Source organism: Lethenteron reissneri, chromosome 15 (genome assembly GCF_015708825.2).
Source record: "Lethenteron reissneri isolate LAM-NWPU_2019-01 chromosome 15, ASM1570882v1, whole genome shotgun sequence".
In the NCBI taxonomy this organism is placed as follows: Eukaryota; Metazoa; Chordata; class Hyperoartia; order Petromyzontiformes; family Petromyzontidae; genus Lethenteron; species Lethenteron reissneri.
This window is the reverse complement of record NC_083793.1, coordinates 13,032,193-13,058,477: the sequence shown is the minus strand read 5'-3', so window position 1 is coordinate 13,058,477 and position 26,285 is coordinate 13,032,193. Positions and strand designations below refer to the sequence as shown.

The 26,285-nt window shown below is 58.0% G+C and overlaps 1 protein-coding gene across 1 annotated transcript in view; it reads right to left on the bottom strand.

Annotated features, from left to right (window-relative positions):
• The window catches only part of RNF123 (ring finger protein 123), an 82,811-nt gene that overhangs the window by 27,016 nt on the left and 29,510 nt on the right, over positions 1 to 26,285 (bottom strand). The window contains exons 21-30 of the mRNA XM_061551656.1: positions 25,715 to 25,822; positions 17,678 to 17,855; positions 17,013 to 17,087; positions 16,343 to 16,430; positions 15,399 to 15,486; positions 11,596 to 11,680; positions 7,188 to 7,327; positions 5,714 to 5,902; positions 4,817 to 4,892; positions 3,843 to 3,927 (exon numbers count right to left, since the gene is read on the bottom strand). Of these exons, the coding sequence (XP_061407640.1) occupies positions 3,843 to 3,927; positions 4,817 to 4,892; positions 5,714 to 5,902; positions 7,188 to 7,327; positions 11,596 to 11,680; positions 15,399 to 15,486; positions 16,343 to 16,430; positions 17,013 to 17,087; positions 17,678 to 17,855; positions 25,715 to 25,822 (1,112 nt within the window). The remainder of the gene's footprint in view (positions 1 to 3,842; positions 3,928 to 4,816; positions 4,893 to 5,713; positions 5,903 to 7,187; positions 7,328 to 11,595; positions 11,681 to 15,398; positions 15,487 to 16,342; positions 16,431 to 17,012; positions 17,088 to 17,677; positions 17,856 to 25,714; positions 25,823 to 26,285) is intronic.

Here is a 26,285-nt window from a genome sequence, read left to right as displayed (position 1 = left end):
GAGTCTATGGTGGGGTCACGGTACTGCTCAGTGAGAGTTCCGGGACAAAAGTGAGAAACAAGGAAACCATCTCCCGTGGGAGGCAATGCGAGAGCGGTGCGTGCAACCACGTGGCTCAACCCCGTCTCCCCCTCTCTCTCTCTCCGCCTCTCATGCCGCGTCGCTCTCAAGCCCCCCAAGCTCCATGTCGCTCCTCGAGCGACGCTTGACAAACGCACGGAGTGATGGAACAGGCGCGCAAGTCCTCCCGGCGAGGCGGCAGAGAGGACGGGCCACCGGGGGGGGGGGGGGGGGGGGAGAGGAAGGCGCGCGCGTATATGGCGCCCACCACGTCCCCGTGTCCCCCGTGTCCACCGCTCGCCAGGCACGAACAATAGCGTCTCTCTCCCTCCCTCCCTCCCCGGGGCCTCCCGTCTCCCTGGCCAACAAGTGTCGCTTCACGCCGAACAAACAAACAAAGCGCGCAACAAGAGAGCGACAGCGCCACCGGACGGCGCGTGCGTACGAGGGGGCGCGGGGTTGGAGGGACGTGCGGGTCACCGTGACGACGATTGTTGTAGTGGCGCGGTGGCCGCGGGAGAGCGACGTTTCTGGGGAGGTCGTTTCCCCCGCGCTCGCTCCCCCGCGCCCCGCCGATCGCCGTCTCGGCATCCGTCGGTTTAGAGGCGGAAGGGGGCGGCGCTTGAACGTCGGACACGGAGGGAACAACGGGGCCGCTCGGTGGCCACGGCAGTCGTGGGGCAACTGGGGAGGGTTTGTGTCGTCAAGGCGACCCACCCCGCGGCGGCGCATTGGCACCTCACCTCGGACAAATTCCGTCTCCGGGAACAAACAAAAATCGATTTGGGCGACGACCACGGCGCGACGGACGTGTGCCGAGCGGCTGCCGCAAGCGCCGCCCCCTGCTGCGTTGTCCTTCCCCCGCGCCTGCGATTGGCCACGCATGGCGTGAAAGAAGTCCAACATACACACACACATACACACGCACGCACGCACACGTACGTACGGACCACAGGTCGATGGAGGGAACCTCCCGATGAGTATCTCTGTGACATCTGCCGCCCTGTGAAGATTTACCAACGGATTCTTCGTTCTTCGTCTCAGGACGACACAAATCGTGCGACCGGGGTGGGGGGTAGCACCTGAATATTTAATTATTTAGTCCACACGACCCTCAATGATCGCAGCCAATTCCTGGGACCCTGCACCCCACACCACACCACCCCCATCGTGTCCGCTCCCCCACCCCTCGCGGTTGCTTTGTTCTCTCTGCGTCCCCCTCTCGCGAGCTAATTAAACGCCCTGCGGACCCCACTGCGCGACCCCACTCATCGCGCTCTTTGATGGCCCGAGCGAGCCACCAAGCCAGCCACCAAGCAGCCACCGAGCCGCTGATTGGCTCCCACCCGCCGGTGTTCTCGGCACCGCTATCTGGCGAGTGCCGATCCGGCGCAGCGCGCGGTACCGCCACTAGCCCGTTTCCATCGTGCACACGTCTACGGGACTCTATGGGTCTCTGTGCAAGTCTATTGTTCTGTTTGTGACTCTATGGGTCTCCGTACGAGTCTATGGTTCTGTATGCGACTCTATGGGTCTCTGTGCAAGTCTATGGTTCTGTAGGTGACTCTATGGGTCTCTGTGCAAGTCTATGGTTCTGTAGGTGAGTCTATGGTTGTGTAGGTGAGTCTATGGGTCTCTGTGCGAGTCTATTGTTCTGTTTGTGACTCTATGGGTCTCTGTGCGAGTCTATGGTTCTGTAGGTGACTCTATGGGTCTCTGTGTGAGTCTATGGTTCTGTAGGTGACTCTATGGGTCTTTGTGTGAGTCTATGGTTCTGTTTGTGACTCTATGGGTCTCTGTGTGAGTCTATGATTCTGATTGTGACTCTATGGGCCTCTATGTAAGCCTGAAGTTGTCCATGCCAGGCCGTTGTTATTTTTTATTAAACCTCGCAACACTGCCGGTCCACTCCGTGTGAAATGAGAAGCCAGCCGATTGTTGTTTTTGTCGACTAAAGAGGATGACCAAAGTTGCCATGGCGACCCCGAACGCATGGACGCGCCGTCACGGTAACCGCGTGGTTGCGGGCGGTGGCGACGAGGGCCGGGTGCATTAGCGGTCCCGGCCGCGCGGGTTGATCGGTGCCGCTCTCCACGCGGCCTTCTGCACGACGTCCAACGTTTTGCTCCAGAAGCTCCCAGGAGCTCCTCCATAGCGCGCACATCCAAACGGAGCCGTGCCTTCGCTCTCACCATCAACCCCATCACCTACGCTTGTGCACTCTGCACTCTGGAGTCGCCTTGTTTGTGTAGCCTTATTCCATTTAGTTTTTGTATTCAATCAATCTTGAATCTTTCAAAAGCCACTTTTAAAGTATTCCGCCGGTAGGCCACGCGACTCGACGTGGCCCAGGCCACCCGCATCCCGTCGCCCGCGTGCCGTCTCCTGGCGATAGGCGGGGGGAGGGGTGGGGGGGAGGGGTGGGGGGGGGGGAGAGGTTGGGGGGGGGCTGCCCGCGACGCGCGGATGCAAGGACGCGACAACTCGACAGCTCCGTCGCGGAGAAACCGTTCCATTCTCGTGCTTCGTGACACCGAAGCGACCCCCGCGGCTCGATACGGTGTGCTGCTGCAAGGCTTGACACCCAGCAGTGGACGGACAAATAATTTTATGCACACAGTGCATCATCCACCCAGAAACACGCACACACCGCTCAAGGCACAACACACCTTAAAACATCATGAAACAGAGATCCTCCATGTTATGTGGTTGCCGGGATCTGCAAGGGGGCGACGGTGTGGTCAGCGCCACGCCTGGCTGCCGTGGTTTTCAAATTGCTCGTGCGAACACACCGCGTCAGAATGGGTTCAGATGCCACGTGCAACTGATGTCACAGAGCCTTAGCCGGGAATCAAACTCAGGTTTCGCCGGGTTGGTCGTGTTATGTGCCAACTGCTGCGCCAACGCAACACAAAGATGCAAAGATATGCAACACACAGACACTCAAAAGATACGCGCACACAGATGTACACAAAAAGACAGAGATCCCCCGTACAGCCTTTAAAAGACTGGTGGGGCAAGTGCTGTTAGCGAGCACCGATGAAAGCCGGCACGGCGCATGAGAGGGTGGGTGGCCAGCACCACACCTTGGTCTCCCCACACCAGGTACTCATTTTGTATAAGGGCGATCTTTGTATGTTGAACTTCTTTCGCAACGTACGTAGCCAACCGTGCTAATCGGAGGTGAGGCTGGGTCGACCTAGGGGAGGCCCAGGACCGATTCCCTGGTGTTGGCCATGAGCGGGAATCAAACTCGGGTCCCCGGGGTCGGAGCGCAACTCGATCACCGCCCCACCGACAAACACAAACAAAGATCCCCCGTGTAGCCTTAACAGACTGTTGGGGCAAGTGCTGTTACCGAGACGCACAGAGCAACGTCACTACAGTCTGGAGCGGCGGCCCCCAACCTTGTTGGCACCAGGGACCGGTTTCACGGACCGGGGGGGGGGGGGTCATCATTGGGTCTTTCCCCCTTTTCAAAGAAGCTCTCCAGCGACGTTTGTTTTCTACTCATCGTGGCTACTAGGGGTTAGAGCTTGTGGGCTCACCAACACCGTGACTGAGACGAGTGCGCAGTGCAGGAGAGAGGCGCGAAGTGGTCAACAATAAAACAATGGGGGTGGGGGCCACGCGCGGACCCACCGCTCTCACCTCCTGCTGCTGTGCGGCCCCGTTCCTAACAGGCCACGGGCCGCTACCGGGGGTTGGGGACCGCTGGTTCAGAGCCAACTCCCTCTGCAACCCCCCAGCCCCCCCCCCGTCCCCCCCCCCCCCCCACTCACCTCTGGGTGGTTCCATCCACCAGGAGCTGCACGAGGATGCCGGTGAGGGACACGAGGATGGGGTAGTGATCCACCGTGTCCAGCCCTGAACCCGAGGGGGGGGGGGGGGGGGACACGGAGATGTCACCGCACCCCCACGCAGGCAAGGCCGTTCTGCCAACCCCACGGCAGTACAACGGCCGCAGGACAACGGCCGCTCCACCACGCCGCCATACTTCACCACGCTGGTCAGCGCGGGTGGCTAAGGCAGGGAGTATTGCCATGCCCCCTGCGTGACCTTGCCAATACCAAAACCAAAGCGCTACGGCTACACAGCCCACGAATAAAGCCTATTAAACTATTTGTTTATTTGACCATGTAGGGCCCACTGAGCTGTGTAGCGACCTGGCTGTCGCGAATGACAGCTCAACGGAGTGGCTTCTCATCACGTGGACATGCAGAGCAGCAGCCAAACACTCGAAACGCGTGGTGCTGGCCACCCACCTCCTCGACTGCCGTTCCGGCCTTCCTCGGCACTCGCCATAACAGCACTTGCCCCAAGTCTGTTAAGGCTTCATACTCTTAGTTCTTTCGGGAAAGTCACGTAGGTAAAAAATTCTATTAAAATTAATAAAAAATAAAAACAATAAAATCACGACGTTTCGGAGGCAACACAAGCTTCCGTCTTCAGGTGAAACTGTCACAGCAAAAAATCTCCGAAACGTCGTGATTATATTGTTTTTATTTTCTATTAATTTTAATTTCATTTTTTACCTACGTGACTTTACCGAAAGAACTAAGAGTATGAATCCTTGCAGTCACGAAAGCTTCAAATCTAGAATCTGTTAAGGCTACACGGGGGATCTTTGTCTTTGTATGTTGAACTTCTTTCGCACCGTACGTAGCCAACAGTGGTAGCCCCTGCCCCCCCCCCCCACTGCCCCCCCCTGCCCCCTGCCCCCCGCCCCCCGCCCCCTGATCCCCGCCCCCCGCACCTGGCAGACGGAGGTTGACGACTCGGTCGAACAGATTCCTCTCGGACGTCACGCGATTCAGCACCTGGTTGATGAGCTGTGAGGGGCGCGGGTCACAGAGGGTCACAGAGGGTCACAGAGGGTCACAGACGGGGCGGGGAGGGAAGCGGGGTGGGGGGGCAGCAAGGGCGTCACGCGAGCGGAGCGACGTGGGGGCGGACGAGGGGCGACGCGGGAGCCGCGACACCGGCGCCGCGCGTCAGACCGGCAGCTTCGTGTACAAAGCGGCCACATCGCCTGCAACGGACTGTTGGGGCGAGTGCTGTTAGCACCTGTGAAGGCCAGCACGGCACACTTGGGGGTGGGAGGCCAGCACCACGCCCAGCCGCCTTTGTCTCCCCAGTGGCGATGTTTACACATCGCACCAGGTACTTTTTTGAGGCTGAGTCGACATAGGGAAGGCCCAGGAGCTGTTCAGATAATCGTTACTGGTGTCGGCCGTGAGCGGGAATCAAACCCGGGTTGCCAGGTTCGTAGTGCAGCGCGCTAACCGCTACACTACCATGGGGAGAGAGATACACCGCAAACTCCAAATGTACAGCAGCAGGCATCAGGGTCGGAATCAAACCCACGACCTCCTGTACACCAGGCGAGGTAGTTAACATCTCCTAGCCACCGTGATGATGATGAGAGAGAGAGACACACTGCAAACTCCAAATGTACAGCAGCAGGCATCAGGGTCGGAATCAAACCCACGACCTCCTGCATACCAGTCGAGGTAGTTAACATCTCCTAGCCACCGCGGCGCCGTGCGTGACTCGTGCTGTTTGTCTCCCAGAATCGACCTGACACCAACCGCTCCCCGACATCACCGCCGCCGGTTCCGCCCCCCCTCCACTCCCCCCACAACTCGCTCACCTGCGCCAGCCGTGTGAGCAGCAGCTCGGCCGAGGGCCGGCTGAAGTCGGTGAAGGCCTCTGGTGCCAGGCTCGTGGCCATCTCGAGCACGCGCAGCAGCGACACGGACAGGTCGAAGCACGTCGCACACACCTTCAGCTGCCGGCTGTCGATGTAGTTGCGCTCCGGACGCTCCGCTGTCTGCTGGATCTGCGGGTTGGGGGTGAGCGGGGGTCAGTGGGGGTGAGTGGGGGGTGAGCGGGGGGTGAGCGGGGGTCAGTGGGGGTGAGCGGGGGTCAGTGGGGGTGAACAGGGTTGAGCGGGAGGAGGGTCCGGCGGTGTTCGAGACACAGAGGTCAGTGCCGTCTAAACAAAACCATTTTGTTTTCCCAGGTAAGGCCCCCGCTGAGCTGTGTAGCTCTTTTTCACAAATGATCGCTCGACCAAGTGGCTCATCTCCATCGCGTGGACATTTATAGCAGCCAAATACTCCTGAACGTGTGATGTTGATTCTAAATGTGGAGGGAAAACTGGACGATCCGGAGAAAATCCACACAACCACGGGGAGAAAGACACCGCAAACTGCAAATATACAGTAGGTGGGATCGAATCCACGACCTCCTGCATACCAGGCGAGGGAGTTCACATCTCGCCACCGCGGCCCGTGCCGTGGACTGGCGTCCGAATCGCCGTCACCTACCCCATCCACCAGCGCTGGCTGCCACGAGCAGCGGTCACCTTCGTTACCACGGCAACCACCGCCGCAACGCCGGCACCCCAAGCAGCGGTAAAACATTAAATGGCTTTACACCGGAGCCTGCCCACCGTTACGACAGTCCCGCGTGAGAGCGACCGGATGGTCAGGGTGCTCTCAAGTACGGAGAACAACCCAGAGCCTGGCCTATTGATGGCATCATAGGCCTTAGGCCGATAAAGCAGAGGTGTAGGCCCTCTGCTGCGGTAGAGGGACGGAGAATACCACGTCCGTGCAGGACCGCTCTGGCCTGAAACCTTCCTTGCGATATTAGGAATCCACTGGAGCTATGCACTTTAAAATCGAGATTGAAAACTCATTTCTTTGGAACTCCTTGTTGTTGTGTTTAGTTTGTTGTCCTTTACCCCACACCTCCAATTAGCACGGTTGGCTACGTACTGTGCGAAAAGAGGTTCAACGTGCACACGTACATATCAACCACATTGGGGGCTCCGCAAGCCTCTCTTCGGCCTGCCGCCTGGCAAGGGCAGCAATGTTGGATAATCGTTTCCGGGACCTCGCGCACGCGCACGCAAGCACACTCATGCACGCACGCACACGCACAGACGCATACACACGCATGCACACGCACGCAGACACACGCATGCAAACGCACGCACAGACACACGCACAGACGCACGCAAAGACGCACGCACAGACGCACGCACAGACGCACGCACAGACGCACGCACAGACGCACGAGCGCACAAAACACACGCACAGACGCACGCGCGCACGGACCTCCTGAATCATGCCGATGAACTCTGAGAAGGCCCAGTTGAGCTGGTTGAGGACGCTGTTGATGAAGCCGGCCGCCAGCGCCGCCTCCTCCCTGAGCAGCGTCGCCGCGTGGGCCTGCAGGGCGCGCGACGGGCACGGCTCTAGAGGGGGCAGGTGAGGGAGGTGGTGCGCGGGGTGGTAAGTGGGATAAGGCAGTGACACATCCAGAGGGTGACAAATGAGCAATGACACAGGGGTGAGACACAAAGGGGTGAGACACAAAGGGGTGACAGACCAGTCAGCTGTTAGTGAACACCATCAGTAGTCGGAACTCAATCATCGCCCTCCAAACAACCGTGCCTCACACACCACAGCACACACGCCACATGACACACACACACCACACCGTACACACCGTACACACCACACCATACACGGCACCCCATACACACCACACCGCACACACCACACTGTATACACCACACTGCACACACCACTCCACGCACACCACACCGTACACACCACACCGTACACGGCGCCCCATACACAACACACTGCACACACCACACCGTACACACTATACCGTACACACCACACTGCACACACCACACCGCACACAGCACACTGCACACCCCACACGCCCACCACACCGCACACAGCACACACAAATGTCAACCCCAATGTCGACACTCGGGAATCCTGTGTGGTGGAACAGCCACAGAGAATTCCAGAGATTGGGGAGCGTGGCGCGAGGGAAGGGTGCAGTGGGAGAGGCATGGCACAGTGAGATCAATAAGAATAATAACGCTGCCTACGACAACCCAGGAACGCGAGTTCACCACAAGTGCGAGTGGGTAATGCCGACAGGAGTCCTTGCAAAAGGTTTCTGCTTGGTCTCTTAACATCTCAACACAACCGCTTTATTGCCAGAAAAGGTAAAAACCAATCCTCACTGAGCCTCGCCCAGTCTCGAGACCTCGGCAACTCAGGACGGCGCTGCTACGCTTGGGACGTTTGGCCGCGAGTAACGAAGAGTCGGCCTCCGCATGGTGGGGAGGAGGAGCGGAGGAGCCCCGTGGGGACACTCGGCAACGGCGAGTAAAAAAAACCAATTCCTCAAAAAAGTATCCGCACGGGACAGCTTCGACAATTCATCGCCGTGCCTCGCAGGACAAGCCGACAACCGCGTGACAGTTCCAGGCGGTCCCCCGCGCGCCAGCGCCAGCGCAAGCCTCGCCCCGCTTGACGCCGTGAGATCTGACGAGGGTTTGGGCAGGCGCGACCAGGGAGGGGGCGGGGAGGGGAGCTGGTCGGAGGGGAGGGCAACGCTGCGGACCACAGGAGTTAGAGGCTACCAGCTATGGACACACACGGGGGAAACCGTCGGGGGAGGACTGCGCACGCGAGTCTCTGCGTCACCAAGTGGGTGTGTGTGTGTGGTGTGTGCGTGTGTGTGGTGTGTGTGGTGTGTGTGTGTGGTGTGTGTGTGCGTCCGAGTACGTGTGTGTGGGGAGCGGTGGCGTAGTGGTTAGCGTGCTGCGCTTACGGCCAATATCAGTGACGATGATCGCGAACTGGTCCTGGGCCTCCCCTAGGTCGACTCAGCCTCAAATGCGTACATGGTGCGGTGTGTAAACATCGCCACTTAGGAGACAAAGGCGGCCGGGCGTGATGCTGGCCACCCACCCTCTCGTGTGCCGTTCTGGCCTTCATAGGGGCTCGCTAACAGCACTTGCCCCCACAGTCTGTTTAGGCTCTGCGGGGGAAATTTGTCTTTGGCTTTGTTGTGAGTGATGGCGCAGTGATTAGCGGACGACATTATGAACCCGACGACCCAGGTTCGATTCCGGCTCACAACCAATATCAGTGACGATTGTCTGATTAGGTCCTGAGAATCCCCTAGGTTAACTCAGCCTTACCTGAGCACTTGGTGCGGGTTTTTAAACATCGCCACTGGGGAGACGAATGTACTGGCCACCCACCCCCACGTGTGCCGTGCCGGCCTTCACAGGTGCTCCCCAACAGCACTTGCCCCAACAGTCTGCTAAGGCTACACGGGGGGGGGGGGGTGGGGGGGTGTATATCTGAGTGTGCGTGCGTCATGCGTGTGCGTGCGTGCGTGCTGGACGCGTCCGTCTGCGGAGCGCGTTTGCGTGCCCAACGCTCGGGGGGCTCTGGGCGAGCGCGGAGTGAATGGGTGGAGACACTTACTCTGGTGGCTAGCAACGCACAGCTCTCCTGAGCCAGAGCACACCACGAGATGGCAGGTGACACAACATGGCACACAACGCTCATTAAAAACACTGCCACCACCACCATGCAGACGCGCACACGCACACACAGTGGGCGATTGGGGGGGTGGAGGAGGGCGTGGTGTGTGTGTGTATGTGGTGTGTGTGTTGGTGCTGTGTGTGTGGTGCTGTGTGTGTGTTGGTGCTGTGTGTGTGTGTGTGGTGCTGTGTGTGTTGGTGTGGTGCTGTGTGTGTTGGTGTGGTGCTGTGTGTGTGTGTGTGGTGCTGTGTGTTGGTGCTGTGTGTGGTGCTGTGTGTGTGTTGGTGTGGTGGTCTGTGTGTGTGTGTGTGTTGGTGCTGTGTGTGTGTTGGTGTGGTGGTCTGTGTGTGTTGGTGCTGTGTGTGTGTGGTGCTGTGTGTGTGTGTGGTGCTGTGTGTGTGTGTGTGTGTTGGTGTGGTCTGCGTGTGTGTTGGTGTGGTGGTGCTGTGTGTGTGTGGTGCTGTGTGTGGTGTGTGGTCTGTGTGTGTTGGTGTGGTGGTCTGTGTGTGTGTTGGTGTGGTGGTCTGTGTGTGTGTTGGTGTGGTGCTGTGTGTGTGTGGTGCTGTGTGTGGTGTGTGGTCTGTGTGTGTGTTGGTGTGGTGGTCTGTGTGTGTGTTGGTGTGGTGGTCTGTGTGTGTGTTGGTGTGGTGCTGTGTGTGTGTGGTGCTGTGTGTGGTGTGTGGTCTGTGTGTGTGTTGGTGTGGTGCTGTGTGTGTGTGGTGCTGTGTGTGGTGTGTGGTCTGTGTGTGGTTTGGGGTGGGTGGTCTGTGTGTGTGGTGTGTGGTCTGCGTGTGTGTTGGTTGTGGTGGTTCTGTGTGTGTGTGGTGCGTGTGTGGTGTGTGGTCTGTGTGTGGTGTTGGTGTGGTGGTCTGTGTGTGTTGGTGCTGTGTGTGTGTGTGCTGTGGTGTGTGGTGGTGCTGTGTGTGTGTGTGTTGGTGTGGTCTGCGTGTGTGTTGGTGTGGTGGTCTGTGTGTGTGTTGGTGTGGTGGTCTGTGTGTGTGTTGGTGTGGTGCTGTGTGTGTGTGGTGCTGTGTGTGGTGTGTGGTCTGTGTGTGTGTTGGTGTGGTGGTCTGTGTGTGTGTGTGGTGCTGTGTTGGTGTTGGTGCTGGTGTGTGTGCTGTGTGGTGTGTGTGTGTGTGTGGTTGTGTGTGTGTGTGTGTGGTGTGTGGTGTGGTCTGCGTGTGTGTTGGTGTGGTGCTGTGTGTGTGTGGTGCTGTGTGTGGTGTGTGGTCTGTGTGTGTGTTGGTGTGGTGCTGTGTGTGTGTGGTGCTGTGTGTGGTGTGTGGTCTGCGTGTGTGTTGGTGTGGTGGTCTGTGTGTGTGTTGGTGTGGTGCTGTGTGTGTGTGGTGCTGTGTGTGGTGTGTGGTCTGCGTGTGTGTTGGTGTGGTGGTCTGTGTGTGTGTTGGTGTGGTGCTGTGTGTGTGTTGGTGTGGTGGTCTGTGTGTGTGGTGCTGTGTGTGTGGTCTGCGTGTGTGTGGTGCTGTGTGTGTGTGTTGGTGTGGTGGTCTGTGTGTGTGGTGCTGTGTGTGTGTGTGTGTGGTCTGCGTGTGTGTGGTGCTGTGTGTGTGTGGACTGCGTGTGTGTTGGTGTGGTGGTCTGTGTGTGTGTTGGTGTTGTGGTCTGTGTTGGTGTGGTGGTCTGTGTGTGTGTTGGTGCGGTGGTCTGTGTGTGTGTGTGTGTGGTGCGGTGGTCTGTGTGTGTGTTGGTGCGGTGGTCTGTGTGTGTTGGTGCTGTGTGTGTGTGTGGTGCTGTGTGTGGTCTGTGTGTGTGTTGGTGCGGTGGTCTGTGTGTGTGTGTGGTCGTCTGTGTGTGTATGTGGTGCGGTGGTCTGTGTGTGTTGGTGCTGTGTGTGTGTGTGGTGCGGTGGTCTGTGTGTGTGTGTGGTGCGGTGGTCTGTGTGTGTGTTGGTGTGGTGGTCTGTGTGTGTGTTGGTGCTGTGTGTGTGTGCGTGGTGCGGTGGTCTGTGTGTGTTGGTGCTGTGTGTGTGTGTGTGGTGCGGTGGTCTGTGTGTGTGTTGGTGTGGTGGTCTGTGTGTGTGTTGGTGTGGTGGTCTGTGTGTGTGTGTTGGTGTGGTGGTCTGTGTGTGTTGGTGCTGTGTGTGTGTGTTGGTGCTGTGTGTGTGTGTGTGGTGGTCTGCGTGTGTTGGTGCGGGACTGACTCTGCAGCGTGGGGTTGTTGAGGTCCTCAGGTTTGATGCGCAGCAGGTGAGGCAGCCGCGTGTAGCGGTACCCAAACCCACAGCCCTGCACGCCACAACGACGACGACATCAACTGGCGCCCGTCGCGGGCGTCACGGCAGTCAGCACGACGAGACGGCGGGGTCTTGGTAAAACCAGGAGAATAATCGGCAAACGTCACCGGGGTGACGCAGAGGGACTCGCGACAAGCCAGAGACACGGTGGGGGGGGGGGGGGGGGGGGGGGGGCGGCACCACCGAGACCCGGGTTCAATTCGGGAAGCAGCCGCTGCCCGTGATTAGTCCGGATTGTCGAGCGTAGCGACGATAGAAATCCTGTAAACTGTTGTAGGGGCGCCGCCTGCCATGGCTAGGAGATGTTAACTACCTCGCCTGGTATACAGGAGGTCGTGGGTTCGATCCCGACCCTGATGCCGCCTAGTTGTATATTTCTAGTTCGCATGTCCTCGCCATGGCCGCGTGGATTTTTTTGGTCCTGATCCTCCAGTTTTTCCCTCCTCATTTAGAATCAAAGTCCCGCGCTCAGAGTCTTTGGCCGCGGAACATTTCCCCGCGACAAGCCGCTTCGCCGAGCTGTCATTTGTGACAGCCAGGTCGCTTCTGAACAAGAGCTACACAGCTCAGTGGGTCTTACCTGGTAAAATAAAGTTTTAATTAGTTCTAGTATTTCACCCCAGCGTTACGCTGATTGTGCTACGATATCACGGCATGCACGATCCACCGCCTCCGCTCGTCACCGCCTCCACTCGTGACTACTTCCAAATTCCTTCAAACGACCCGACAGCCCCACTGCTACAGAGCAATGTTCGTCGCATGAAATTCAAACTCACACATTTAATTCTCAGATAATTTAAGCAAAAATTAATGCAGGACCAAATTTAAGGTGAAGGTTTTTAGTTTTTTTTGCGCAGAGACCAGCCACTGACTCGAAAATCCGGTGTAATCACAACCCACGGTTGACGTGAATCTACGGGTCTCCTTATTCATTCTGTGCGTCTCTGTAGTTCTATGGGTCTCTATGTGAGTCTCAGGGTCTCTGTGTGAATCTCAGGGTCTCCATGTGAGTCTATGGGTCTCAATGTGAGTCTCAGGGTCTCCGTGTGAGTCTCAGGGTCTCTGTGTGAGTCTATGGGTCTCTGTGTGAGTCTCAGGGTCTCTGTGTGAGTCTCAGGGTTCCGTGTGAGTCTCAGGGTCTCTGTGTGAGTCTCAGGGTCTCTGTGTGAGTCTGTGGGTCTCTGTGTGAGTCTATGGGTCTCTGTGTGAGTCTCAGGGTCTCTGTGTGAGTCTCAGGGTCTCTGTGTGAGTCTCAGGGTCTCTGTGTGAGTCTCAGGGTCTCTGTGTGAGTCTATGGGTCTCTGTGTGAGTCTATGGGTCTCTGTGTGAGTCTATGGGTCTCTGTGTGAGTCTATGGGTCTCTGTGTGAGTCTCAGGGTCTCTGTGTGAGTCTATGGGTCTCTGTGTGAGTCTATGGGTCTCTGTGTGAGTCTATGGGTCTCTGTGTGAGTCTATGGGTCTCTGTGTGAGTCTATGGGTCTCTGTGTGAGTCTATGGGTCTCTGTGTGAGTCTATGGTCTCTGTGTGAGTCTATGGGTCTCTGTGTGAGTCTATGGGTCTCTGTGTGAGTCTGGGTCTCTGTGTGAGTCTATGGGTCTCTGTGTGAGTCTATGGGTCTCTGTGTGAGTCTATGGGTCTCTGTGTGAGTCTATGGGTCTCTGTGTGAGTCTATGGGTCTCTGTGTGAGTCTATGGGTCTCTGTGTGAGTCTATGGGTCTCTGTGTGAGTCTATGGGTCTCTGTGTGAGTCTATGGGTCTCTGTGTGAGTCTATGGGTCTCTGTGTGAGTCTATGGGTCTCTGTGTGAGTCTATGGGTCTCTGTGTGAGTCTATGGGTCTCTGTGTGAGTCTATGGGTCTCTGTGTGAGTCTATGGGTCTCTGTGTGAGTCTATGGGTCTCTGTGTGAGTCTATGGGTCTCTGTGTGAGTCTATGGGTCTCTGTGTGAGTCTATGGGTCTCTGTGTGAGTCTATGGGTCTCTGTGTGAGTCTATGGGTCTCTGTGTGAGTCTATGGGTCTCTGTGTGAGTCTATGGGTCTCTGTGTGAGTCTATGGGTCTCTGTGTGAGTCTATGGGTCTCTGTGTGAGTCTATGGGTCTCTGTGTGAGTCTATGGGTCTCTGTGTGAGTCTATGGGTCTCTGTGTGAGTCTATGGTCTCTGTGTGAGTCTATGGGTCTCTGTGTGAGTCTATGGGTCTCTGTGTGAGTCTATGGGTCTCTGTGTGAGTCTATGGGTCTCTGTGTGAGTCTATGGGTCTCTGTGTGAGTCTATGGGTCTCTGTGTGAGTCTAGAGGTCTCTCTGTGAGTCTATGGGTCTCGTGTGAGTCTATGGGTCTCTGTGTGAGTCTATGGGTCTCTGTGTGAGTCTATGGGTCTCTGTGTGAGTCTATGGGTCTCTGTGTGAGTCTAGGGTCTCTGTGTGTAGTCTTCTATGGGTCTCTGTGTGCGTTCTATGGTCTCGGGCTATGGGTTCTGTTGAGTCTATGTGGGTCTCTGTGTGAGTCTCAGGGTCTTCGGTGTGGTTCTCAGTGGTCTCTGTTGTGAGTCTATGGGTCTCTCGTTGTGAGTCTATGGGTCTCTGTGTGAGTCTCTGGGGTCTCTGTGTGAGTCTCATGGGTGGTCTCTTGTGTGAGTGTCTATGGGTCTCTGTGTGAAGTCTCAGGTCTCTGTGTGAGTCTCTATGGTGTTCTCTTGTGTGAGTCTTCATGGGCTCTTGTGTTGAGTCTCAGGGTGCTCATGTGTGAGTTCTCCAGGGGTCTCTGTGTGCGTCTAGGGTGGTTCTCTGTGTGAAGTCTATGGGGTCTGTGTGAGTCTATGGGTCTCTGTGTGAGTCTGCAGGGGTCTCCTGTGTGAGTCTATGGGTATCTGTGTGCGTCTCAGGGTCTCTGTGTGAGTCTATGGTGTCTCTGTGTGAAGTCTTCAGGGTCTCTGTGTGATGGTCTATGGGGTTCTCTGTGGAAGCTCAGGGCTCCTGTGTGTAGTCTCAGTGTCATCTGTGTGAGTCTATGGGTCTCTGTGTGAGTTCTCAGGGTCTCTGTGTGAGTTCTAGGGTCTTCTGGTGGTGAGTCTATGGGGTCTCTGTGTGAGTCTCAAGGGTCTCTGTGTGAGTCTCAGGGTCTCTGTGTGAGCTCTCAGGTTCTCTGGTCGTGAGTCTATGGCGTCTCTGTGTGAGTCTATGGGTGGTCTGTGTGAGTCTATGGGTCTCTTGTGTGAGTGTTCTCAGGGTCTCTGTGAGTCTTGGGTCTCGTGTGAGTTCAGGTCTCTGTGTGAGTCTATGGGCTCTCTGTGTGAGCTCGATGGGTCTCTGTGTGAGTCTTCAGGGGAGTTATGGTCTCTGTGTGAGTCTATGGGTCTCTGTGTGAGTCTATGGGTCTCTGTGTGAGTCTATGGGTCTCTGTGTGAGTCTCAGGGTCTCTGTGTGAGTCTATGGGTCTCTGTGTGAGTCTCAGGGTCTCTGTGTGAGTCCCAGGATCTCCAAGTGAGCCGAAACTGCTTCAGATGAGTAACTGGTCACTGGGCTGAGGCCATCGACTCGTCAACGGAGGGGCGGCCGAGACCCGCACTGGAACCCAGGATCTCAGCGGGGCCGGTTCAGTGACCCCTGAGCCACCCGGCCATCTCAACAAACTCGGGCGGGCGGCGGGATGGTAGGAAGAGGTGGGGGGAGAGGTGGGGGGAGAGGTGGGGGGGGGGGCACCAGCAGGCACTACCTTCCACAGCCGGACGAGGATCCAGTTGGTCTGAGCCCAAGGCCGCTGCTCGTATGGCGCCAGGAGGCTGCGCATCATGGACACGCGTCTGGGGAGAGCGAGACAGAGAGAGAGCGAGCGGGCAAGTGAGAGGGCGAGCGAGGGAGCGAGCGAGCGAGCAAGGGAGCGAGCGAGGGAGTGAGCGAGGGAGCGAGCGAGGGAGCGAGCGAGCAAGGGAGCGAGCGAGGGAGCGAGCGAGGGAGCGAGCGAGGGAGCGAGCGAGGGAGAGAACGAGAGGGCTAGCGAGAGGGCGAGCGAGCTAGGGAGTGAGCGAGGGAGCGAGCGAGGGAGGGAGCGAGGGAGTGAGCAAGGGAGCGAGCGAAGGAGGGAGCGAGGGAGGAAGCGAGCGAGGGAGAAAGCGAGCGAGAGGGCGAGCGAGGGGGCGAGTGAGAGCGCGGCGCGTCGACACGCTCACGGCAGACAAGGCACGGGAAACGGTGTCAAGGCGAGGGTTGTGTCACGCGCTTGTTCTCTCCGTGCGTCACGCACGCGTGGACAGACGCGATCGCACCGGTAACCGTGACCGCGGACGCGTCGCTCGTCTCCAGACTTCTAATCTCCATCTCTCCGCCATCGCGCTGGAGCACCTCTTCACCTCTCATCGAGCCGCGTCTCGCGTCTGGGCACGGTGCCGTGCACCGCGTTCAAGCAGGTCCCGCCGTCTAGACGGAGCGCTGCTCCGATAGCCTCCGGTAACCCAACAGGTCCGACTCTGCCGATGAGTACAGGAAGGTCGAAACCGGTCGACCGGCTTCCTCCGAAGGGGCCATTGGCTGAAGAACGCCACTGCGCCACGCGGTCGCAGGCGCCGGTTCGGAATGGCGTCGCCGGCGACGTTTGCCGGCGACGTTTGCCGGCGAGGACGATCGCCCGAGTGTGGGGGGAGGGGGTGTGGGGGTACGCACATGTCGGCGGGGGTTCGCTCCACGGCCTTCAGCGAGTCGGGGTAGCAGACGAAGCTGGCGAGTGCCTGCATCAGCGAGTCCTTGATGTCTGCGGGGAGGACACGGCGCGGCCGTGAGCGCGCCGCTGGGCGGTGCTGGGCCGCATCGTGGGTCACAGGCGGGCCACAGGTAGGCCACAAATGGGCCACAAATGGGCCACAGGAAGGCCACAGGCGGGCACAAGAGCTGTTCCGCGCCCTCCCTGGTCTCTGAGTGACGACGCTTCGAAACCCAACGGGCCGCCCCCCCCCCGGTGCGTCCGCCACGAACCCCCAGGGGCCGCCATTGTGGCGGCGGTTTCAATGGCAGAAGGGTAAGGACCCCCCGCACGTGCCGTCGCCACGGCCCGCATTCGACACGCTCGAAACGTCACCCGCTGACAATTATTACCCAACTGGGAAACGATGGGGAAACCGGTGGCAATTGGCGCCCCCTGCTGCTGCCGCAAATAAAGAAAATCGTGCGACTCCGAAGCGGCTTGCCTGGCTAGAATAGCAGGAGCGAAAATAATAATCATCATAGCTCATCACCCGATTGGAACTCCACACCAAATATTGTCCGGCAGTATTAGTTTAAGCAAGGAAGCGCGAGAGAGAAAGAGAGAGCCCGGTAGCCACCGCCCGTCACTCACCGGTGCCGATGATCCTGGAGTCCACAAAGTGCTTGGTGAGGATGGTGGCGAGCTGGGTGAGGGTCTGCTGGTACCCTGCAACACGCCCAGCAGTCACAGCCACGCACAACCACCACCACCATCACCACCACCACCACGCACACCCACCATCACCACCACCATCACCACCACGCACCACCACCACCGCCACGCACAACCACCATCACCGCCATGCACAACCACCACCACCATCACCGCCACGCACCACCACCATGCACCACCACCACGCACACCCACCACCACCATCACCGCCACGCACACCCACCACCACCATCACCACCATCACCACCACGCACAACCACCACCACCGCCACCGCCACCATCACCACCACCACCGCCACGCACAACCACCATCACCGCCACGCACAACCACCACCACTGCCACCATCACCGCCACGCACACCCACAACCACCACCACCGCCACGCACAACTACCACCACTGCCACCATCACCGCCACGCACAACCACCACCACCGCCACGCACACCCACCACCACCACCACCATCACCGCCACGCACAACCACCACCACCGCCACGCACAACCACCACCACCGCCATGCACAACCACCGCCACGCACAACCACCACCACGCACAACCACCATCACCGTGGCGTGCGAGGTTTACCAGGCAGCTCGTCGGGGCAGCTGACGGGGCTGAAGTAGTTCTTGATGGCGCTGTAACAGCCCATGGCGGCGCTCACGTAGAACTCGGGCAGGAAGCCAAGCAGCGGGCCCGTGAGGTCGGCACGCTCCACCGTGCGCAGACAGACGCGCAGCAGCCAGTACACGTCACGCAGTCGCTCCTACAGGCAGTACACAGCAGCCAGTACACGTCACACAGTCGCTCCTACAGGCAGTACACAGCAGCCAGTACACGTCACACAGTCGCTCCTACAGGCAGTACACAGCAGCCAGTACACGTCACACAGTCGCTCCTACAGGCAGTACACAGCAGCCAGTACACGTCACACAGTCGCTCCTACAGGCAGTACGCAGCAGCCAATACACGTCACACAGTCGCTCCTACAGGGAGTACGCAGCAGCCAGTACACGTCACACAGTCGCTCCTACAGGCAGTACGCAGCAGCCAGTACACGTCACACAGTCGCTCCTACAGGCAGTACGCAGCAGCCAGTACACGTCACACAGTCGCTCCTACAGGCAGTACGCAGCAGCCAGTACACGTCACACAGTCGCTCCTACAGGCAGTACGCAGCAGACAGTACATGTCACACAGTCGCTCCTACAGGCAGTACGCAGCAGCCAGTACACGTCACACAGTCGCTCCTACAGGCAGTACGCAGCAGACAGTACATGTCACACAGTCGCTCCTACAGGCAGTACGCAGCAGACAGTACACGTCACACAGTCGCTCCTACAGGCAGTACGCAGCAGACAGTACACGTCACACAGTCGCTCCTACAGGCAGTACGCAGCAGCCAGTACATGTCACACAGTCACTCCTACAGGCAGTACGCAGCAGACAGTACATGTCACACAGTCGCTCCTACAGGCAGTACGCAGCAGTACACGTCACACCGTCACTCCTACAGGCAGTACACAGCAGCCAGTACACGTCACACAGTCGCTCCTACAGGCAGTACACAGCAGCCAGTACACGTCACACAGTCGCTCCTACAGGCAGTACGCAGCAGCCAGTACACGTCACACAGTCGCTCCTACAGGCAGTACGCAGCAGACAGTACATGTCACACAGTCGCTCCTACAGGCAGTACGCAGCAGCCAGTACACGTCACAGTCGCTCCTACAGGCAGTACGCAGCAGCCAGTACACGTCACACAGTCACTCCTACAGGCAGTACGCAGCAGCCAGTACACGTCACACAGTCGCTCCTACAGGCAGTACACAGCAGCCAATACACGTCACACAGTCGCTCCTACAGGCAGTACACAGCAGCCAGTACACGTCACACAGTCGCTCCTACAGGCAGTACGGAGCAGCCAATACACATCACACAGTCGCTCCTACAGGCAGTACACAGCAGCCAGTACACGTCACACAGTCGCTCCTACAGGCAGTACACAGCAGCCAGTACACGTCACACAGTCGCTCCTACAGGCAGTACACAGCAGCCAGTACACGTCACACAGTCGCTCCTACAGGCAGTACACAGCAGCCAGTACACGTCACATAGTCGCTCCTACAGGCAGTACACAGCAGCCAGTACACGTCACACAGTCGCTCCTACAGGCAGTACACAGCAGCCAGTACACGTCACGCAGTCGCTCCTACAGGCAGTACACAGCAGCCAGTACACGTCACACAGTCGCTCCTACAGGCAGTACACAGCAGCCAGTACACGTCACACAGTCGCTCCTACAGGCAGTACACAGCAGCCAGTACACGTCACACAGTCGCTCCTACAGGCAGTACACAGCAGACAGTACACGTCATGCAGTCGCTCCTACAGGCAGTACACAGCAGCCAGTACACGTCACACAGTCGCTCCTACAGGCAGTACACAGCAGTACACAGCAGCCAGTACATGTCACACAGTCGCTCCTACAGGCAGTACGCAGCAGCCAGTACACGTCACACAGTCGCTCCTACAGGCAGTACGCAGCAGCCAATACACGTCACGCAGTCGCTCCTACAGGCAGTACACAGCAGCCAGTACACGTCACACAGTCGCTCCTACAGGCAGTACACAGCAGCCAATACACGTCACACAGTCGCTCCTACAGCCAGTACACAGCAGCCAGTACACGTCACACAGTCTCTCCTACAGCCAGTACACAGCAGCCAGTACACGGTCACACAGTCGCTCCTACAGGCAGTACACAGCATCCAATACACGCCACACAGTCGCTCCTACAGGCAGTACACAGCAGCCAGTACACGTCACACAGTCTCTCCTACAGCCAGTACACAGCAGCCAGTACACGTCACACAGTCGCTCCTACAGCCAGTACACAGCAGCCAGTACACGTCACACAGTCGCTCCTACAGGCAGTACACAGCAGCCAGTACACGTCACACAGTCGCTCCTACAGGCAGTACACAGCAGCCAGTACACGTCACACAGTCGCTCCTACAGGCAGTACACAGCAGCCAGTACACGTCACACAGTCGCTCCTACAGGCAGTACACAGCAGCCAGTACACGTCACACAGTCGCTCCTACAGGCAGTACGCAGCAGCCAGTACACGTCACACAGTCGCTCCTACAGGCAGTACACAGCAGCCAGATACACGTCACACAGTCGCTCCTACAGGCAGTACAGCAGCAGCCAATACACGTCACACAGTCGCTCCTACAGGCAGTACGCAGCAGCCAATACACGTCACACAGTCGCTCCTACAGGCAGTACACAGCAGCCAGTACACGTCACACAGTCGCTCCTACAGGCAGTACGCAGCAGCCAATACACGTCACACAGTCGCTCCTACAGGCAGTACGCAGCAGCCAATACACGTCACACAGTCGCTCCTACAGGCAGTACGCAGCAGCCAATACACGTCACACAGTCGCTCCTACAGGCAGTACACAGCAGCCAGTACACGTCACACAGTCGCTCCTACAGGCAGTACGCAGCAGCCAATACACGTCACACAGTCGCTCCTACAGGCAGTACGCAGCAGCCAATACACGTCACACAGTCGCTCCTACAGGCAGTACGCAGCAGCCAATACACGTCACACAGTCGCTCCTACAGGCAGTACACAGCAGCCAGTACACGTCACACAGTCGCTCCTACAGGCAGTACGCAGCAGCCAATACACGTCACACAGTCGCTCCTAAAGGCAGTACACAGCAGCCAATACACGTCACACAGTCGCTCCTACAGGCAGTACACAGCAGCCAGTACACGTCACACAGTCGCTCCTACAGGCAGTACACAGCAGCCAGTACACGTCACGCAGTCGCTCCTACAGGCAGTACACAGCAGCCAGTACACGTCACACAGTCGCTCCTACAGGCAGTACACAGCAGCCAGTACACGTCACACAGTCGCTCCTACAGGCAGTACACAGCAGCCAGTACACGTCACACAGTCGCTCCTACAGGCAGTACACAGCAGACAGTACACGTCATGCAGTCGCTCCTACAGGCAGTACACAGCAGCCAGTACACGTCACACAGTCGCTCCTACAGGCAGTACACAGCAGTACACAGCAGCCAGTACATGTCACACAGTCGCTCCTACAGGCAGTACGCAGCAGCCAGTACACGTCACACAGTCGCTCCTACAGGCAGTACGCAGCAGCCAATACACGTCACGCAGTCGCTCCTACAGGCAGTACACAGCAGCCAGTACACGTCACACAGTCGCTCCTACAGGCAGTACACAGCAGCCAATACACGTCACACAGTCGCTCCTACAGCCAGTACACAGCAGCCAGTACACGTCACACAGTCTCTCCTACAGCCAGTACACAGCAGCCAGTACACGTCACACAGTCGCTCCTACAGGCAGTACACAGCAGCCAATACACGTCACACAGTCGCTCCTACAGCCAGTACACAGCAGCCAGTACACGTCACACAGTCTCTCCTACAGCCAGTACACAGCAGCCAGTACACGTCACACAGTCGCTCCTACAGCCAGTACACAGCAGCCAGTACACGTCACACAGTCGCTCCTACAGCCAGTACACAGCAGCCAATACACGTCACACAGTCGCTCCTACAGGCAGTACACAGCAGCCAGTACACGTCACACAGTCGCTCCTACAGGCAGTACACAGCAGCCAGTACACGTCACACAGTCGCTCCTACAGGCAGTACACAGCAGCCAGTACACGTCACACAGTCGCTCCTACAGGCAGTACGCAGCAGCCAGTACACGTCACACAGTCGCTCCTACAGGCAGTACACAGCAGCCAGTACACGTCACACAGTCGCTCCTACAGGCAGTACACAGCAGCCAATACACGTCACACAGTCGCTCCTACAGGCAGTACGCAGCAGCCAATACACGTCACACAGTCGCTCCTACAGGCAGTACACAGCAACCAGTACACGTCACACAGTCGCTCCTACAGGCAGTACGCAGCAGCCAATACACGTCACACAGTCGCTCCTACAGGCAGTACACAGCAGCCAATACACGTCACACAGTCGCTCCTACAGGCAGTACGCAGCAGCCAATACACGTCACACAGTCGCTCCTACAGGCAGTACGCAGCAGCCAATACACGTCACACAGTCGCTCCTACAGGCAGTACACAGCAGCCAGTACACGTCACACAGTCGCTCCTACAGGCAGTACGCAGCAGCCAATACACGTCACACAGTCGCTCCTACAGGCAGTACGCAGCAGCCAATACACGTCACACAGTCGCTCCTACAGGCAGTACGCAGCAGCCAATACACGTCACACAGTCGCTCCTACAGGCAGTACACAGCAGCCAGTACACGTCACACAGTCGCTCCTACAGGCAGTACGCAGCAGCCAATACACGTCACACAGTCGCTCCTAAAGGCAGTACACAGCAGCCAATACACGTCACACAGTCGCTCCTACAGGCAGTACACAGCAGCCAGTACATGTCACACAGTCGCTCCTACAGGCAGTACACAGCAGCCAGTACACGTCACAGTCGCTCCTACAGGCAGTACACAGCAGCCAGTACACGTCACGCAGTCGCTCCTACAGGCAGTACACAGCAGCCAGTACACGTCACACAGTCGCTCCTACAGGCAGTACGCAGCAGCCAGTACACGTCACACAGTCGCTCCTACAGGCAGTACACAGCAGCCAATACACGTCACGCAGTCGCTCCTACAGGCAGTACACAGCAGTACACAGCAGTACACAGCAGCCAGTACACGTCACACAGTCGCTCCTACAGGCAGTACACAGCAGTACACGTCACGCAGTCGCTCCTACAGGCAGTACGCAGCAGCCAATACACGTCACACAGTCGCTCCTACAGGCAGTACGCAGCAGCCAGTACACGTCACACAGTCGCTCCTACAGGCAGTACGCAGCAGCCAATACACGTCACACAGTCGCTCCTACAGGCAGTACACAGCAGCCAATACACGACACACAGTCGCTCCTACAGGCAGTACACAGCAGCCAATACACGTCACACAGTCGCTCCTACAGGCAGTACGCAGCAGCCAATACACGTCAAACAGTCGCTCCTACAGGCAGTACACAGCAGCCAGTACACGTCAAACAGTCGCTCCTACAGGCAGTACACAGCAGCCAGTACACGTCACACAGTCGCTCCTACAGGCAGTACACAGCAGCCAGTACACGTCAAACAGTCGCTCCTACAGGCAGTACACAGCAGCCAGTACACGTCACACAGTCGCTCCTACAGGCAGTACACAGCAGCCAGTACACGTCACACAGTCGCTCCTACAGGCAGTACACAGCAGCCAGTACACGTCACACAGTCGCTCCTACAGGCAGTACACAGCAGTACACGTCACGCAGTCGCTCCTACAGGCAGTACACAGCAGCCAGTACACGCCACACAGTCGCTCCTACAGGCAGTACACAGCAGCCAATACACGTCACACAGTCGCCCTACAGGCAGTACACAGCAGCCAGTACACGTCACACAGTCGCTCCTACAGGCAGTACACAGCAGTACACGTCACACAGTCGCTCCTACAGGCAGTACACAGCAGTACACAGCAGCCAGTACACGCCACACAGTCGCTCCTACAGGCAGTACACAGCTGCCAATACACGTCACACAGTCACTCCTACAGGCAGTACACAGCAGTACACGTCACACAGTCGCTCCTACAGGCAGTACACAGCAGCCAATACACGTCACGCAGTCGCTCCTACAGGCAGTACACAGCAGTACACGTCACGCAGTCGCTCCTACAGGCAGTACACAGCAGCCAGTACACGTCACACAGTCGCTCCTACAGGCAGTACACAGCAGTACACGTCACGCAGTCGCCCTACAGGCAGTACACAGCAGCCAGTATACGTCACGCAGTCGCTCCTACAGGCAGTACACAGCAGTACACGTCACGCAGTCGCCCTACAGGCAGTACACAGCAGCCAGTACACGTCACACAGTCGCTCCTACAGGCAGTACACAGCAGTACACGTCACGCAGTCGCTCCTACAGGCAGTACACAGCAGTACACAGCAGCCAGTACACGTCACACAGTCGCTCCTACAGGCAGTACACAGCTGCCAATACACGTCACACAGTCACTCCTACAGGCAGTACACAGCAGTACACGTCACACAGTCGCTCCTACAGGCAGTACACAGCAGCCAGTACACGTCACACAGTCGCTCCTACAGGCAGTACACAGCAGCCAGTACACGTCACACAGTCGCTCCTACAGGCAGTACACAGCAGCCAGTACACGTCACACAGTCGCTCCTACAAGCAGTACACAGCAGCCAGTACACGTCACACAGTCGCTCCTACAGGCAGTACACAGCAGTACACGTCACGCAGTCGCTCCTACAGGCAGTACACAGCAGCCAGTACACGTCACACAGTCGCTCCTACAGGCAGTACACAGCAGCCAGTACACGTCACACAGTCGCTCCTACAGGCAGTACACAGCAGTACACGTCACGCAGTCGCTCCTACAGCCAGTACACAGCAGCAGTACACGTCACGCAGTCGCTCCTACAGGCAGTACACAGCAGCCAGTACACGTCACACAGTCGCTCCTACAGGCAGTACACAGCAGTACACGTCACACAGTCGCTCCTACAGGCAGTACACAGCAGTACACGTCACGCAGTCGCTCCTACAGGCAGTACACAGCAGTACACGTCACACAGTCGCTCCTACAGGCAGTACACAGCAGTACACGTCACACAGTCGCTCCTACAGGCAGTACACAGCGGTACACGTCACGCAGTCGCTCCTACAGGCAGTACACAGCAGTACACGTCACACAGTCGCTCCTACAGGCAGTACACAGCAGTACACGCCACACAGTCGCTCCTACAGGCAGTACACAGCAGTACACGTCACGCAGTCGCTCCTACAGGCAGTACACAGCAGTACACGTCACGCAGTCGCTCCTACAGGCAGTACACAGCAGTACACGTCACACAGTCGCTCCTACAGGCAGTACACAGCAGTACATGTCACGCAGTCGCTCCTACAGGCAGTACACAGCAGTACACGCCACACAGTCGCTCCTACAGCCAGTACACAGCAGTACACGTCACACAGTCGCTCCTACAGGCAGTACACAGCAGTACACGTCACGCAGTCGCTCCTACAGGCAGTACACAGCAGTACACGTCACGCAGTCGCTCCTACAGGCAGTACACAGCAGTACACGTCACACAGTCGCTCCTACAGCCAGTACACAGCAGTACATGTCACGCAGTCGCTCCTACAGGCAGTACACAGCAGTACACGCCACACAGTCGCTCCTACAGCCAGTACACAGCAGTACACGTCACACAGTCGCTCCTACAGGCAGTACACAGCAGTACACGTCACGCAGTCGCTCCTACAGGCAGTACACAGCAATACACGTCACGCAGTCGCTCCTACAGGCAGTACACAGAAGTACACGTCAGCCAGTACACCAGTGAGACTTGGTGCAGGTTACCGAGAAGAGAACGCGCGGTGCACGACACGCGGTACAGGGCACGCGGTACAGGGCACGCGGTACAGGGCACGCGGTACAGGGCACGTGGTACAGGGCACGCGATGGGAAACGGTGGCGGTGGCGTCCACACCTGCGAGTAGATGGTCGTGTTGATCCACGCCAGGCGCCGGCTCAGCTGGTTCAGCTTGTCCAGGAAGACGTCCCGGCTGCGCTGGAGCTCCTCCAGCACGTCGCGCCGCTAGGATGGGGGTGGCATGGGGGGCAGGGCGGCACGAAGGGAGGCACCGGCATTAGGAGCGGTGACGTCACCACGGCGCTTGTGCCAGGCCAGGTGCACACACGCGCACACACGCAGAGACGCAAATACATACATACACGCGCGCAAACACACGCGCGCACGCTGGCTACACGAGCAGGCTTCAAACGACAGACCGGACGATTCGTCCATTCAGTCGATTATTGTCGGTGACGCGGCCCAGCGGCACACGGGCACCACGCGGGCGCCGTGCGGGTGTCACGCGGGCGCCGTGCGGGTGCCGTGTGGGTGCCGTGCGGGTGCCGTGTGGGTGCCATGTGCGTGCCACGTGGGTGCCACGCGGGTGCCGTGTGCGTGCCACGTCGGTGCCACGTGGGTGCCGTGTGGGTGCCATGTGCGTGCCACGTGGGTGTCGTGTGGGCGCCACGTGGGTGCCATGTGCGTG